General features: G+C 39.3%; 1 protein-coding gene across 1 annotated transcript in view; it reads right to left on the bottom strand.

The window, feature by feature from the left end:
- The window catches only part of heatr5a (HEAT repeat containing 5a), a 55,829-nt gene extending 40,802 nt beyond the window's left edge, over nt 1-15,027 (bottom strand). Inside the window, exons 1-6 of the mRNA XM_085442519.1 lie at nt 14,840-15,027; nt 5,584-5,803; nt 5,283-5,494; nt 2,330-2,438; nt 1,216-1,365; nt 837-1,008 (exon numbers count right to left, since the gene is read on the bottom strand). Of these exons, the coding sequence (XP_085298645.1) occupies nt 837-1,008; nt 1,216-1,365; nt 2,330-2,438; nt 5,283-5,494; nt 5,584-5,709 (769 nt within the window). The 5' untranslated portion in view covers nt 5,710-5,803; nt 14,840-15,027. The remainder of the gene's footprint in view (nt 1-836; nt 1,009-1,215; nt 1,366-2,329; nt 2,439-5,282; nt 5,495-5,583; nt 5,804-14,839) is intronic.
- Between the last annotated feature and the right edge of the window lie 2,803 nt (nt 15,028-17,830).

Here is a 17,830-nt window from a genome sequence, read left to right as displayed (position 1 = left end):
TAGAGTTTATTGATCTCATATATGTGCAAATAGCTGTCTGAACATACATGTAAATGCCAACGTGGAGGGTTGGTAATTCAACTCACCCAGCAATTACAGTGTGAGACTGCAAATCTAATAAACACTGGGAAGCTCTAACTGCAATTGTACAACTCCAATAATGTAATCTAATGGCCAATTAAATTACATAATAATATGTAATCTGTGAATATGTCTTCACTGACATACTGATTGTTGAACTTGTCATCTATTGTCATAACCTGATGCAGAGAGCTGCTTATTTATAGGTACAGTGCAGCGGGAGGAAAAAAAATAATTTTTTGTAAAAAATACAAAGTAGCTTTATTTATTTTTTGGGAAGCTGAGTTCAGTTTCACACCCAGTAACACCCAAGAATGATTACTGCTAGATTGGTAAAAAAAGAAATCACAAAAATAGAACGGATTTGACAAACTGGAATAGGTTGAAAGACCTGAAAAAGCAAAGCATGATTCCATAATCTAAAGAAACAGATGAAAGACAAATTTATTAATAATCATCAGTCTGGAAAGGGTTACAAAGCCATTTCTAAGACTTTGGGATTCCAGTGAACCATGGTGACAGCCATTATACTTGGCAAAAAAACCCGTCTTTTATGGCCCCTAAGCCTTTTGGGAAAATATTCTGTGGACTGAGAAGAAAACAAAAGTTGAACTTGAGTCCCACTAAATCTGACACAAAACTAAACACAGCATTTTATTAAAATAACTTAAAGCATGGTGGTAGTGTCATGGTCTGGGGCTGCTTTGGGTTCGGATAACCTGTACATATTACAGAGCCCTATTTTGGGGTCATACCAGTGAACTGTCGCGGTTCCACAGCAGCAGCTAGGAGAATTCCCAGCAGTTTGGATACAGACACTCTGACGTTGTAGTTTGATCCTTCAAAAGCTCTGAAGCACACAGTGGCCACATTCTCCAGCTCACTGGTCCACAAGAATGCAGCCTCTCTCTGCAGCTCCAACAAAACCTGACCGGATGACACACAGAAGTACTTAGCTATCCAAACATCTGAGCCGAAAATGAGCACAAACCAAGACAAAGTTTCATAGACCTCCAGATTCAGATTGATTTTTAAAACTAGCTGCATGGAAGGAAATCAAACCTAAACTGACAGGGTGTTACAAGAACAATAAATAATAAATAATGTCAAATGAGACATGACGGCTGCTGTTACCTTGGCAGCAGCACAGCGTACAGCCATGGACCGGTCTGTCAGACAGGCTCTCACTACCTTGTAGATGTCACGGTGACACGACACTGCACTGACACCCAAACCTCGAAGGATCCTCTCCATGCTGAGCATGATCTCATAGCGACCCTGAGACTGAGAGCAGCACAGAAGGTTATTTGTGAAAAATCATCTCACAAATCTGCAGCTGTTCTGATTAAAATCTTTCTTTATCTTATAACTACTTTGACCTGTTCAAGTGAGAAAAGCCCTTCAAAATCTCAATCAGAATATCTAGGTAACATTTTCAGCATTTATCACTACACAGTTTCAGGGCAGGCAGGGATGTCACACACATGAGCCAGAGCCAGAATTAGCCTAAAGGTGGTGGTGTCAGAAGTCCATTCCAATGTGTTGTTTTTTTTTCATTATTTCCCAAAGTGAAATTAATTACACACACAAACACATGCACGTTTTCTTTGAATTACCACAAATTACAGAACAAGGTCCTGATAATGAACTGCATTTTCTTTCCTATAATTGTATGTAAGAGCTGTGGTGATGTATTTCTTTGTTTTACTAAAACCGCATGTCTTGGATAATGTGGAAAATATTATAAATCTATTATTGCAGGTATTTGTCCTAGGACATCACAAAGATCCAATGTATAATTAAACTTCTTTAACCTGAAAGAAAGGGAAATAATTTGGAGGTGTTTTTAAAGGTTGCCGGGCAACAGTTTTAGAGGACCCCTCTATATAGTGTTAGACAAATATTCAGCCATACTTGTGCCAGAGCTACAAACTTGATGATAGCTACTAAAAGCTTCTGGTTGAGATAAAACTTAAGTAAATATATAAATGTCCCTGTGTTATATATTTGACCCAGATCCAAAATGAATTCAAACCCAGTTCTTGTTATTTAAAGCCAGATGTGTGCTGTACAATCATTCTACCTCGGAAAGAATTACATATTAATGTCTGAATAAATGTCTGGTTTGTGGTTAGTCTGCATGTGTCCCTTTTTTGTTCCAGCAGAATCACTGACAATTTGTTAAACCTGCTTTAGTCTTTTCTACATCTTTCTGAAACTTACAAAAGCAGGAGATAAGTGAACAAACCTCAGCACTCTTCATAGCCTTCAGCAGGCAAACTAACGTATCTTTGAAGCAGCCGATGAGCATCCGACCAAGCTGTTCATATAATGTGCCAAGACATGCAATGGCTGCCCTGAAAAACACATAAGAAAACGGTAAATGGACTGGCACTTACAGGGAGTGCAGAATTATTAGGCAAATGAGTATTTTGTCCACATCATCCTCTTCATGCATGTTGTCTTACTCCAAGCTGTATAGGCTCGAAAGTCTACTACCAATTAAGCATATTAGGTGATGTGCATCTCTGTAATGAGAAGGGGTGTGGTCTAATGACATCAACACCCCATATCAGGTGTGCATAATTATTAGGCAACTTCCTTTCCTTTGGCAAAATGGGTCAAAAGAAGGACTTGACAGGCTCAGAAAAGTCAAAAATAGTGAGATATCTTGCAGAGGGATGCAGCAGTCTCAAAATTGCAAAGCTTCTGAAGCGTGATCATCGAACAATCAAGCGTTTCATTCTATTTTGTCAACAGGGTCGCAAGAAGCGTGTGGAAAAACCAAGGCGCCAAATAACTGCCCATGAACTGAGAAAAGTCAAGCGTGCAGCTGCCAAGATGCCACTTGCCACCAGTTTGGCCATATTTCAGAGCTGCAACATCACTGGAGTGCCCAAAAGCACAAGGTGTGCAATACTCAGAGACATGGCCAAGGTAAGAAAGGCTGAAAGACGACCACCACTGAACAAGACACACAAGCTGAAACGTCAAGACTGGGCCAAGAAATATCTCAAGACTGATTTTTCTAAGGTTTTATGGACTGATGAAATGAGAGTGAGTCTTGATGGGCCAGATGGATGGGCCCGTGGCTGGATTGGTAAAGGGCAGAGAGCTCCAGTCCGACTCAGACGCCAGCAAGGTGGATGTGGAGTACTGGTTTGGGCTGGTATCATCAAAGATGAGCTTGTGGGGCCTTTTCGGATTGAGGATGGAGTCAAGCTCAACTCCCAGTCCTACTGCCAGTTTCTGGAAGATACCTTCTTCAAGCAGTGGTACAGGAAGAAGTCTGCATCCTTCAAGAAAAACATGATTTTCATGCAGGACAATGCTCCATCACACGCGTCCAAGTACTCCACAGCGTGGCTGGCAAGAGAGGGTATAAAAGAAGACAAACATGGCCTCCTTGTTCACCTGATCTGAACCCCATTGAGAACCTGTGGTCCATCATCAAATGTGAGATTTACAAAGAGGGAAAACAGTACACCTCTCTGAACAGTGTCTGGGAGGCTGTGGTTGCTGCTGCACGCAATGTTGATGGTGAACAGATCAAAACACTGACAGAATCCATGGATGGCAAGCTTTTGAGCGTCCTTGCAAAGAAAGGTGGCTATATTGGTCGCTGATTTGTTTTTGTTTTGTTTTTGAATGTCAGAAATGTATATTTGTGAATGTGGAGATGTTATATTGGTGTCACTGGTAAAAATAAATAATTGAAATGGGTATATATTTGTTTTTTGCTAAGTTGCCTAATAATTATGCACAGTAATAGTCACCTGCACACACAGATATCCCCCTAAAATAGCTAAAACTAACAACAAACTAAAAACTACTTCCAAAAACATTCAGCTTTGATATTAATGAGGTTTTTGGGTTCATTGAGAACATGGTTGTTGTTCAATAATAAAATTATTCCTCAAAAATACAACTTGCCTAATAATTCTGCACTCCCTGTATATTGTGCTTTTCTACTCTGAAAGCACTTACTTATTGACACGTCTTATTCACCCACACACACACATTCATGCAAACACTTTTTTCTACTGTATGCCAAGGGGCTTTTTAACCTTCACGCACTCACACTTAAGTGGATGTAATTGCAGCTCAATGTTCAAACATCCTGCCTAAGGATACGTCAACATGCAGACTAGAGGAGCCAAGGTTTGAAAAACTGCATAGGGACAGGGAGCGTGTTCAACAAACCCTAAACATCAGCAAGCATGAATTTCGCATTTCGTAACAGCATCTATTTTGTGGTGGAATATTAACACATGTCAGCATGATATTTATCTTAAAAAAAAAAAAACAGGAGGGCAAGAAAGAGCCATATATATTAGCTGAGACCACTGTCGTCACAGACAGAAAAAAAAATGGAAATCAGTGGAAATTATATTACAATTATATTAATTATAGTACGATTCATACTCAATTTCAGAACCTTACTTTTCAGAAGCTTGATAGCATTTAATGACTCATTTAATGTGAACAAATATCAACAAGCAATGTTTAGAGTGTAAACGGCCCACAGACTGCATTTAAAAACTAGCTTGAAAACTGAACTAAACATATTTTAAGTCTTAAAAAGTTTTCAGCTTCATTTTCATTCAAATAATCACATCACAATAACATTTCCAATTGTGACATCAGTGAATAGAGATTTATTCTTTAAATTTCAAGCTTTCAAAAAAATAACACTGTTGTTATTAACACTGTGTTACACCCCGGCCTAGGCAACCGGCGTGCAACACAGGAACAATAAAAATAAGGGGAAAAAAACAAAACAACTACTACGGTTTTCCACAAAAATATCCCAAAACGAAAGTATCGACAGCTATTTACATCAAAACACCAAACTATTTACAACCGGGGGGGAAGATCGCGACCATCACAAACTGAAACACAAGGCTTAAATACATAGAGGGAGCAATCAGGGAATGGACCACAGGAGGGAAACACAGCTGGGGCAAATCAGAACTGACGAGACAAGGAAGCGTAAACTGAACACACTGAGATACAACAGACCTTCAAAGTAAAACAGGAAACATAACCGTCACGCCTAAAACAAAACACTGACAACACCGAATCGTAACAACTGTCTCACATGCTCCCTGAATGGGTACTGCACCCACATTTTTAAGGGGATGGAAAAGAGGAAAAGTTTTTTTTTCTTCCCTCGTGATCATAAATGTATCCAGACTTACAACCGGGTTGGAAGGGCTGACGGCGAGTCATCTTTGCTGCGTATTATGTCGTTACACCTCTCCACCATTAAGTTGGATGGGATGGGGTCTCCTAAGCGATAGAGCACAGCCAAGCAGTGGGCCAACAGCCAGCGGGTAGGCCCGCTTGGAGAGTTAATTAGAATTTCCCACAGCTGGTCAACCAAACACCGCTGGTTCTGTCTGATATCGACCTAATGGGTAACAAACATTAATAGAATTACCACTCTCAGAGTTACACAATTAATTCCTTTTTATTTTCCATGATCATATGACCTCTTACCTTGTCAGTGACTGGGAGGAGCCTCTTTAGGTGGTTAAGCCATTCCAAGATGAACTCGGCCTTCTGGTGTTTGCCCACCTGATTACATGCGTCCTCGTCCAGGAGGAGGCTGTGAGCACGCTCCATCGCACAACACCAGTAGTGCTCCTCTTTCACCTTCTGTCTTTTTCCTGTGCTCTCCCAAGTGCTCAGTGTGGATGACCTGCCATCCTCCAAAATTCTTTGAGACATAGGATAAAAAACAAAAAACAAAGGCAGTTTAGTTTATCTAGCGTTAGTAGAAAGACAGCACCAAGGCACACAAGATTTGGCTCAGACTTTGCTCCAATCAAGGACCCCAGCTGTGGATACTGGGAACAAATATTCTCATTCGGTGAATACTGTGGGTGATGTTAACAATGAGAGTAATATTTTCTAGCATATTTCTTTAAGTTTCCAAAAATGTGTGTATGTATGTATGTATATATATATATACACATATATATATATACATATATATATATACATATACATACATACATATATATATATATATATATATATATATATATATATATATATATATATGTGTATGTATATATATATATATACATATATATATATATACATATATATATATATATATATATACATATATATATATACATATATATATATATACATATATATATATATATATATATATATATATATATATATATATATATATATATATATATATATATATATATATATATATATATATATATATATGTATGTATATATATACGTATATATATATATATATAATATATATATATATACATATATATATATATATATATATATATATATATATATATATATATATATATATATATATATATATATATATATATATATATATATAAAATTAGAGCTGGGCGATAGAACGATAACGATATGTATTGCGAAATAACTTTTTCTCGATAGAAAAATTAAACTATTGCGATAGGCTCTTGAACAGCCAATCCAAATTAAGTAGCGCAGAGCCGAACTAATCACAGCCGCAGCGTCACGTCACGTGACTTGTTACGTGCGTGCCAAGCTGCACATGTGTATTTGTTTGGGAAGCAGCCAGCCGCCATGCCGCCCAGGGTAATGGAGGAAATGAGTGTGCAGACTAGAGAAAAATCAACCGACAGCGTGACCGAAGGTTACCGAAGAGAAAACCGATGATGGTTCCAATGCCGGAGAGATTGTTGAACGGAAGAGCCATAGAAGTTCCGTAGTGTGAAGGTATTTCGGCTATTTCAAGTCTGACAAAAAACAGAGTAGCGCACTGTAAATTGTGCCGAAAGCAAGTCTGGAAATACAATAAAGCGGTGCATGCTCAATCTCTGACTGGAAGCGCTGATTCGTCATTCGGCTTTTGTCAGACTAAAGTAACTGTTAAAACTGTTTGAAAAGCTAAGCTATATAACAAGGAGAGATTGAGAATTTCCTTTTAGTTCTCAGTTTATTTGATATTGACAAAAGTTAGTCAGTTTTGTCTGTTCTTCTGTAAAACAAACTAAGATTTATTTTTAGAATTAATATTTTGTTTCTAAGTGGAATTGACAATTTAGTCTGTTTCGTTTGTTCTATTTGGGGGGCAGGGATAGCTCAGTAGGTAGAGCGGTTGCCCCATGATCGGAAGGTCAGGGGTTCGAATCCCCTGAACGGCTACCCTGAGGTACCCTTGAGCAAGGTACCATCCCTACACGCTGCTCCCCGGGCGCTGCACTGGTGGCTGCCCACTGCTTCACTGAGTGAATGGGTCAAATGCAGAGAAGAATTTCCCCACGGGGATCAATAAAAGTGTACATCATTATTATTATTATTATTATTTTGAAACTTAAACGCTTTAGCGGCTGCCTTTTGTGTAGTTTGCAATATTTGCCTTTATTTATCTGAAAAAGTCTCATGTTCCTTAAGTACTTCTACCCTGTTGAACTTATTTTGGAAAATAAATATTTAAATCAAAACAAGCTGCTGATTATTTCACATTTTACTTGTGAGCAACGGCACATTTAAATCTTACAAATATAGTTATTTGGCTTATATCGTGATAGATATCGTTATCGCCTGAAATGAAAAAAACATCGTGATATGAAACATTTTATATCGCCCAGCTCTATATAAAATATACATATTATTATATATATATATATATATTATTATATATATTATTTTGCTGTATACACCATTTAAGATTGTGGTTGGGTTTTTTTTTTTTTTTTTTTTTTTTAAATGGACGTACAGATCAACTTGACATTGGAACTAGAGGATTCCCAATAGCCAACAGCTGCCTTTGGGATCCTGATGGAGAACTAATGAACACTATGGTCTCCCTGTGCCCTAAACTGCAAAGCAAGCCAGGGCTGCGTGATATGATGAAATATGCCGGATGACGAAATTAAAACATCTATTGTTAAAGGACCTGTTAAAAAAAACAAAACAAGTCGAGGACCTTATTCCTAAATGAGTGGCTACCTATGTAGCTTGGACATGGTTTGGTTATAAAAAGTCTGACATGGACCAGAAAACTGTACTACGTAAATTATGCAGGAAATCGGTACCCACCATGGACTCAAACACGACAAACCTTTTCTACCACCTACAGAAGAATCATGTGAAACTGTATGGAGAGAGTTTACGGATGAGAAGCAAAAAGGAGTCAAAATAAAAAACCTTAGACTCAAATGATAGAATAGGCTTTTCCCCGCAGCAAGCCATGTAATAAATACTCACAAAGAAAATGGCAGCCGTTACAACTTATATCTAAAAATATATAGTTTCATGCATTGGTCAAAACACTCAACTCCAGGTACAAAATACCCAGCTGAAAACACTTCATATAAGTCAAGTTGCCCGAGATTCACAGAATTTACAGAAAATGCACCATTTTGTGATATATAGGGCTGTGCAATATGACCACAATCTCATATCCCGATCGCAATATATTTCGAGAAATAGTGCGTTTTCTGTAAATTCTGTGAATCCCGGGCAACTCGACTTGTGTGAAGTGTTTTCAGCTGGGTGTCGCTTGACAGAGGCATGAAGCTATACAATTTTAGATATATAAGTTGTAATGACCGCCATTTTCTTTGTATTTTTTACATGGTGTGCTGCAGGGAAAGGCCTGTTCCAACATTTAAGGTTTATTTTGAGCACCTGAAGGCTCTTTTTTTGCTTCTCAGCTGTAAACTCTCCTCATGCTCTTTCACATCATTCTTGCGTAGGTGGTAGAAGAGGTTTACCGTGTTTGAGTGTGGTGGGGACAGTTTGCGGCATAATTTGCATAGTACAGTTTTCTGAGAAATAAGAATAATGTATATCATTTCAGTTTATTTTGAAAAGTCTCAACAGGATCTTGAGGTTAATTGTGAAAGGTTTGTGTGGAAAATAAACAAGCGGATGGCGGAGCCACATGATGGTTTTGCCATCGTTGTTGTTAATGAAAGTAACCAGTAACTTGCTTTCGACTAATTAGATCTGGTGTTATAACCTGGTAAAAAGCAAACCACCTTATAAACACTGAAAATCCAGGATTAAATTTAAAGTTACCTCACTAAGCCCCAAATTGTGCTTCATAGTACAGGCAACATCCCTCTGTCAGGCAGAGTAAATTCTGATCTGTGCTAAGATCTCTCCAAGTTATCCTTACAGAAATCTAAAGCATAACATCAGAAATTAAAGCTTTGACAGAGGGCAGTGCTGAGCTCTGATAACTATTGAATGATTGCACTTGTTGGAAACAGTGACTCCAATGTGATTCCAAAATATAACATGCAATGTTCATAATGCATGATGCGAGATGACGCACAGTTACGCATTGTTGATGAATGTGACCAATGGTTTCAAATGCCTTTGTTTAATGAGTTTTTGACCTTAAGTAGTTCTCAAATTTAACATGATATCTCATTGTTTCTTAGTTTTAGACTGCCTTTAAAAAAATAAAACTGTTAGTCATGGTTAGCCTAATTTTTTTTCTTTGTTTAGTCGGTTAAGAACATAGTTGCCAAGAAAATCCCTAAGCCGAACTAGGGCTGTTCAATATAATGATATATATCTGATGACGATGTAAAAACGTCTATCGTTTCATTTTACGCTACCGTTTGTTTCGTGGTGTGCCAAAATGGATGATCTGATATCGTCGTGTTGGTGTTGTTTCCAGTTCCGGGTTCAACATTGAAAGTGACCAATCACATTGTTGTGACGTTATTCTTTTACGAACCAAGCCATTCGTGCATTATGAAATTCCGATGTTGCAAGGACAATATCAGTTCTGCTTACCGTTTATTAAAGGGTTACAGTTAGGGTTAGGGTCCGTTGATCGGAGGACAGAGGCGGTTTCTTGCAGCTTAAGTACAGTTTTTTGTTTTACGGCGGTTTTTCCCGAAGTCGCAAAAGTATGACGTCACAACATTCTGATTGGTCACTTGCAATGTTGATCCTGGAACAAAATGTTTTAGTATGACGATCTGGGAACAACACCAACACGACGATATCAGATTGTGTGTCGCAAAATAAACTGTTTACGGCAATATTTTTTCACCGTTTTGATGGTCACTGTAGTGGCTATATCAATTTCTTAAAGTTCTCTCTTTCTCTTATATTTAATATAGCCACACTAAGGACGGACAAGCGCCTGTTTTTATGCGTTGTGGTTAGCAACAACTACGGTAACACCATCGCGTGTCTGCTTGTTTATGTTCCACATAAACCTTTCACAATAAAGCTCAAGATCCCGTTGAGACTTTTCAAAATAAACTGAATCACGTGAAAGAGCAGATTATTTACGGATGAGAAGTAAAAAAAAAAAAAAAAAAAAAAAAAAAAGACACCAGGTGCTAAAAAACAAAACAAAACCTTAGACTCAAACGTTAGAACAGGCTTTTCCCCGCAGCACGCCGTGTAATAAATACTCACAAAGAAAACGACGGCCGTTATAACTAGGGCTGGGTATCGTCACTGATTTCTAGAATCGATTCAATTCCGATTCACAAGGTCCCGAATCGATTCGATCCACGATTCGATTTAATTCGATTCGATTCGATTCAATTTAAATCTGGGAAATTTTGACAGTCAGAAATATAATTCAGATCAGTACATTTACATATTTTTGTATCTATAAAAAGGAAGCTGACACTTGCAAGACTTTATCCAAGCTGTGAGCATCACAGCAGATGCCTTTGTGTCAAAGTAGCTGAAGATAAAACACAGAAAAACATGTAGGTGATTTTCCTGGCCTGGGATTTTATAAAAAATATTCTGCAGTACATCAAAAACGAAAGAAAACCATTAATTAATGAACATTACCTCTGACGTTACAGCGGTTTTATTAGAGACACGGCTAAGCATTTTGCATTTTGAATAATTTTAAAAAGTTTAAATTTGTTCAGTATTGAACAGCAGAAATGAGGTTTTCTTTTCGGAAGAATGTAAAAGGGAAAAAAACAGCGGCCGACAGCGCTGTAAGCAACAGTAAACTTGTGCGTAACAAGCAAGCGAATAATGAAGAAAGCAAAACTGTTCGAGAGAGAGAGAGAAAGAGAGAGGGAGAGGGAGAGAGGGAGAGAGAGAGAGCTGCGCATCGCAATGGAAGCAAAACAGTAAAAGAGTGAATTCATGACGATGTTTATGTGAAGCGTTTGGATCTTCTTTTGCTGCTGGTTCGGTCAATATTGTTTGGAGAGAGATCAAACTAACAGCCTTAGAATCAGCGCATAAAGGGCGTGAACACAAAGCGCGGACCCGGATCAGCGAGCTGTCGGCTTTCACTTTCAGCCCCGACTGTGAGAAAGGCGACATCTAACTGATTCTGATCCGCGGGTCACGCCCTGTGTTTAAGTCTATGTAAAGAATCCCTGTACCTGCTCTCATTTACTGTTTGGTGGTTCTTGAAATTTTGTGAGATGTCACCAGAGATTCTGGCATTTCGGACAAAATAAATTTATATTAAAAAATTGATTCAGGATTTTAATGAATCGATTTTACGTTATCCAAGCCAGAATCGATTTTAATCGATGAATCGATTATAAAAACCCACCCCTAGTTATAACTTATGTCTAAAAATGTATCGTTTCATGCATCGGTTAAAACACTCGACTCCAGGTACACGATGCCCAGCTGGAAACACTTCATGCAACTCAAGCTGCCCGAGAGTCACAGAATTTACAGAAAATGTTACATTTTTGTGATATGTAAAGCGCTATACAAATACAGACCATTTACCATTTATATCGTTATCTGGACGATAGAATTCTTATATCGGGATATGAGATTCTGGTCATATCGCACAGCCCTAAGCCGAACTACGGTTTTCACTGACAGTTTACCGAAGGATTTTTCTATTTTTAAATACACTTACAGATGGTCACACTGCTATAAACCCACTGTTCCCAAGTCTGGATCTTCAAAAATAAAATAAATCAGAGCAACATGGATACCTCCTCTTTGAGTGCCTCTATATACACTCAACAAAAATATAAACGCAACACCTTTGTTACTGCTCCCATTCCCCATGGGATGGACGTAGAGACCTAAAATTCATTCCAGATACACAATATAACCATCCCTCCCAAACAGTGGTCACAAATCAGTCCAAATGTGTGGTAGTGGGCACATCTGCTATATTGAGATAATCCATCCCACCTCACAGGTGTGCCACATCAGGATGCTGATCTGACATCATGAGTAGTGCACAGGTGTACCTCAGACTGCCCACAACAAAAGGCCACCCTGGAATGTGCAGTTTTTTGCGCTATTGGGGGTCTGGGGACCCAGAACCGGTCAGTATCTGGTGTGACCACCATTTGCCTCATGCAGTGCAACACATCGTCGCATGGAGTCTATCAGATTGTCAATTGTGGCCTGTGGAATGTTGGTCCACTCCACTTCAATGGCTGTGCGAGGTTGTTGGATATTCGTGGGAACTGGTACACGCTGTCGTATACGCCGGTCAAGCACATCCCGAACATGCTCAATGGGTGACATGTCCGGTGAGTATGCTGGCCATGCAAGAACTGGGACATTCTCAGCTGCCATCTGCCCTGAACAATGTGAACCATGATTCATCCGTGAAGCGCACACCTCTCCAACGTGCCAGACGCCATCGAATGTGAGCATTTGCCCACACAAGTCTGTTACGGCGACGAGCTGGAGTCAGGTCAAGACCCCGATGAGGACGACGGGCATGCAGTTGAGCGTCCCTGAGATGGTTTCTGACAGTTTGTGCAGAAATTGTTTGGTTGTGCAAACCAATTGTTCCAGCAGCTGTCTGGGTGGCTGGTCTCAGACAATCTTGGAGGTGAACCTGCTGGATGTGGAGGTCCTGGGCTGGTGTGGTTACACGAGGTCTGCGGTTGTGAGGCCGGTTGGATGTGCTGCCATATTCTCTGAAACGCCTGTGGAGACGGCTTATGGTTGAGAAATGAACATTCAATGCACGGGCGACAGATCTGGTTGACATTCCTGCTGTCAGCATGCTAATTGCACGCTCCCTCATTGCTTGTGGCATCTGTGGCATTTTGCTGTGAGACAAAACTGCACATTCCAGGGTGGCCTTTTGTTGTGGGCAGTCTGAGGTACACCTGTGCACTACTCATGATGTCAGATCAGCATCCTGATGTGGCACACCTGTGAGGTGGGATGGATTATCTCAATATAGCAGATGTGCCCACTACCACACATTTGGACTGATTTGTGACCACTGTTTGGGAGGGATGGTTATATTGTGTATCTGGAATGAATTTTAGGTCTCTACGTCCATCCCATGGGGAATGGGAGCAGTAACAAAGGTGTTGCGTTTATATTTTTGTTGAGTGTAGATCTGGCTCCAGTCCACACACCCTCAAATATCAAAAGTTCTCATAAAAGTATCTCATACTGTGAGCCTGTAGTGCATATGTGGAATATATTTTATCAATACCTATTTTTTTCTGCATCTTGTTACATCTTATTTCAAGCCTCTCTCCACTGCTAAAGCACCTCTGAGCTCCACTAAGTGCTTTTTAGACTAAGCTATTCAGCCTTTGTCCCTAACAGAGTAGATTAAACTGGAAAAGGAGGAGAAAGATGCAGAAGAAGAGAGAGCAGCTCATAAATTATTGAACAGCACAACTTGGTCTTCTTCGTTAACACACACAGTGTTCACTGAAGTGCAGGAAGACTCTAAAAATAACTACTGTCCCACAGAAAAGAGCAGACCATGTCCCTGCTGAGCAGCCCCAGTCTGAATCAAAGTGAAAACATAGACAGGACCTACTATTCGGAATTCTAACACCAGAATTTGTCAGGACATCATGAGGACAGAACTGAGCTGCCGAACATTCAGAAATAAATTGGGTGTCAGCAGCTTCATGCTCATTGTTTCATTCACAAAAACTAAGACGTTTGGTTTCCAATACACCAGAACACAGTGATAGTCTATCTTACATGACATACACCCCACATCTTAGTAGTAAAGGAGACAAGCAGCACTGACTGCACCTGCAACCACACCCCACAGAGACATCACACTTCTCCAAGAGTGCCAGGCAAGAAATAAAACCATGAATTTCAGCTGCTGTTCTGCTGCTCTTTAACCTTGGTGCCTGAACTTCATTTCCAATCCTAAATATATCAAAACTGCCAGGGTAATTACGGTAATAGAGAAAACTGTAATGAGTAAGGTGTTAAAATAATAAATAAGGAATTACAAATCTCTTTTGAGGGAGTGGTGCTGCCATCACTGTCTACTTCAGGAAAGGTTTAAAGGAACCTTTTGTTGAAGAGGTTTAAAAGGTATTCTGGTTAGAATTCTAATGTGCAGCTGTAGCAACACAGTCTGGTTTGGCAAAACTCCCCAACTTGTTCTATTGTATTCTATTCTGCGATCTTTCTGTTTACATGGACCATGAATTCGAAATGAAGATAGACTCACTGATTAAACCCAACAGCTTCAGTGAGGATTCTTAGAGGGATTACGAAGTATCTGACACTTTTAATCTCCTGAAAGTCACATACTCTCTCCTCTATTTCCAAAGACAACATCCCACTGAAGTCAACCACATGTACCAAAGTAAGCTAACAATATGAGCCGAAAAACATTTCTTTCTCTCCACTTAAACATCTATTAAACAGTGTCGTCATTTAGCTTTAACAGCTACATTAAGCAGAGGCTTACAGGTAACAGGCTGCTAGCCTGGGTTGGCTAGCGAATGGGCAAAAGTTTGCACAAAAACTGGAGGAAAAAATGAAGGTGATCATTTACCTGGTCGTTCCGGCTACAACACGTTAGTCCTTATAAGAAAATGACAGTCCACAAAAGCAAAAGGGAAAAATTTACTTCAGTTGTGTTCAAGATCTCTGCATTCTCACCGCTGCTCCGTCTGCCGCAGACCTGAGTCGGCGACAACTCAAAGGAACGGAAATATCCTGTTACTCTTCCGGCTTTTGTTTTTTCAAATTAAAATATAACCACGGCATCTCCCCATCAATAGCCAGTCACAATTATTTCCTGTTTTCATGTGTCTAATATATATTTTGAATTTTGAACTGTACTTCACTTCTCTGTGTGCAGACTGCCTGACATTGACACCTGTGTCTTTAACGAATCTTTAACTGCCTGATTACAAAATAGTGTAAACTGCTAAATTGTCTCCCGAACTTCTCTCAGCAAAAAACAAAACAAACAAAACAAAACAAAAAACCACACACGCATCAGTCCATTTTTGGCAGAGCCACAATATCCTGTACAATATCCTACAGTAGGGATTTGAAAATACTCTTACCTTTATATAAAATCCAAAATCAGTTTGAACCTTCTTACCTTCATACCTTCTTATGTTTCTGAAACTCACTCTGTATTCTAACTCACCGTTTTAGATTTCCATTGCCAAACTGTGGGGAAGCAGCCTTCCTGGCTGTTAATTTTAAATACTGGTAAATGTTACTAAAATGAGGCACAGACTACCAACTATCCGAATGCCTCGGACCTTTAACAGTTACAATTAAATGTATAATTAAATGTGACCTAAATTTGACATTAACGGTCATCTCATGCTTTATAATACAAGTAATGACCTTATAATATCAGAGAGAGAATTCTATTTATTCAACAAAACACTATAAACAAGCTCTTGGTGACAGTGGGGAGGACGAATTCCATTTGAAGAGGAAATGATCTCAAGCAGAACCCTGTTCAGCAGCCTAAGTTTACAAGAAGGATAACTATGGGCTGGTTAAATTAAACTGAATGAAGGCTTCATTGTTTCATATGTGTTTTAACATTATCTTGATTCATTATCTAGATTCATATACTTTCATTAAGGTTGTTGTTACAATCAATCAGGCAAGACTCAAACGATTGCAACCAGGTGTGTTGGCCAAGGGCGGGGACCCGGAATGGAGTGGCGCCCTTACAGAGAGGAGTGAGGAGAAGAGAGAGAAACACAAACAAACGGAGCACTGGAGAGGACTGGAGGAACATGACAGCAGATCATTCACTATAATAGTGATAGGTTTGTGTAGCACACACCTATTGCTGGAATAACCAAGACAATTCTACTACAACAGCAAAAACATCTGTATAGCAGATCCATTTCACTTACCTGTATTTTTATTCATTTGAGGGATTGGTATTTTTAAAAACTACATAAAACAGAATTACATTTGTGGGTTAGTGATTCTTTATTAGGTTTATCAGGTTTGATATAGTATTTAAGTGACTGTTTGAGGAAGATGAGGAGGACTGGCCATCCTACGTGTGTGAGGAAAAAGAACCTGAGTTAGAGCTGTTCAAAATTTATTATTTGTTTTGTAAATCTAAACTCTTTGTACATGTATTTAAGAGAAGAGTGTTAGCAGTATTCACCTTTTCCTGGTTGCGTCCTTCGCTGTATATGGAGCAAAAGAATAAAAGGAGCTCAAAGTTTATGAGCGCCGCGAGTAAACTAGTGTGCCAGGTTAGGGAGCTTTGGTTATGGTGTTCCTAATTTATATATAAGTGATTGAAGTATATATGTTATTGAATTATTTATAGGACTTGGTCCAAATATAAAAAACGTCTTCCATGCGCTTTATTGCAGTTTGAGCTTTGCTTATGTGGATGTTTATTTTCTCCTTTGGTTTGATAACCCCTGACTTAGGCTATTCAGATGCTCACCTGAATCAGGTATCATATAAAAGAGACCATGCCAGAACTTTTTTTTTTTTTTTAAAGTCTGAAGTTCTGGTTTCTCAAAATACTGTGCACCAATTGGACCAATTAGAGGGGGTGGGGTCTTTTGTGAGTAAATTCATCCTTTCCTTAATAAAGAGTACCATTTGATGGATACATTTTATTCCAGCCTCAGCCATGTTGGATTTATTTGATTCAATAGTGGACATTGAAGCCAGGGTACACCCTGGACAGCTCACCAGTCTATCACATAGACACAAACAACCATTTGCAGCAGATTGTGGATTTGAACCCCAGGACCTTCTTACTGTGAGGCAACAGCACTAACCATCAAAAATAGGAAAGCTATGATTTCAATTCAATTCAATTCAATTCAATTTTATTTATATAGCGCCAAATCACAACAAAAGTCGCCTCAAGGCGCTTCATAGATACAGAGAAAAACCCAACAATCATATGACCCCCTATGAGCAAGCACTTTGGCGACAGTGGGAAGGAAAAACTCCCTTTTAACAGGAAGAAACCTCCGGCAGAACCAGGCTCAGGGAGGGGCGGCCATCTGCTGCGACCGGTTGGGGTGAGAGAAGGAAGACAGGATAAAAGACATGCTGTGGAAGAGAGACAGAGATTAATAACAGATATGATTCAATGCAGAGAGGTCTGTTAATACATAGTGAGCGAGAAAGGTGACTGGAAAGGAAAAACTCAATGCATCATGGGAATCCCCCGGCAGCCTATGTCTATTGCAGCATAACTAAGGGAGGATTCAGGGTCACCTGCTCCAGCCCTAACTATACGCTTTAGCAAAAAGGAAAGTTTTAAGCCTAATCTTGAAAGTAGAGATAGTGTCTGTCTCCCGAATCCAAACTGGAAGCTGGTTCCACAGAAGAGGGGCCTGAAAACGGAAGGCTCTCCCTCCCATTCTACTTTTAAATACTCTAGGAACAACAAGTAGGCCTGCAGAGCGAGAGCGAAGTGCTCTAATAGGGTGATATGGTACTACAAGGTCATTAAGATAAGATGGGGCCTGATTATTTAAGACCTTGTATGTGAGGAGCAGGATTTTGAATTCAATTCTGGATT

The sequence above is a fragment of the Copadichromis virginalis genome, linkage group LG19 (genome assembly GCF_057382275.1).
Source record: "Copadichromis virginalis isolate Kocher_CV1m ecotype Utaka linkage group LG19, C_Virginalis_male_GT1.1, whole genome shotgun sequence".
In the NCBI taxonomy this organism is placed as follows: Eukaryota; Metazoa; Chordata; class Actinopteri; order Cichliformes; family Cichlidae; genus Copadichromis; species Copadichromis virginalis.
This window is presented reverse-complemented; position numbering and strand designations above follow the sequence as displayed.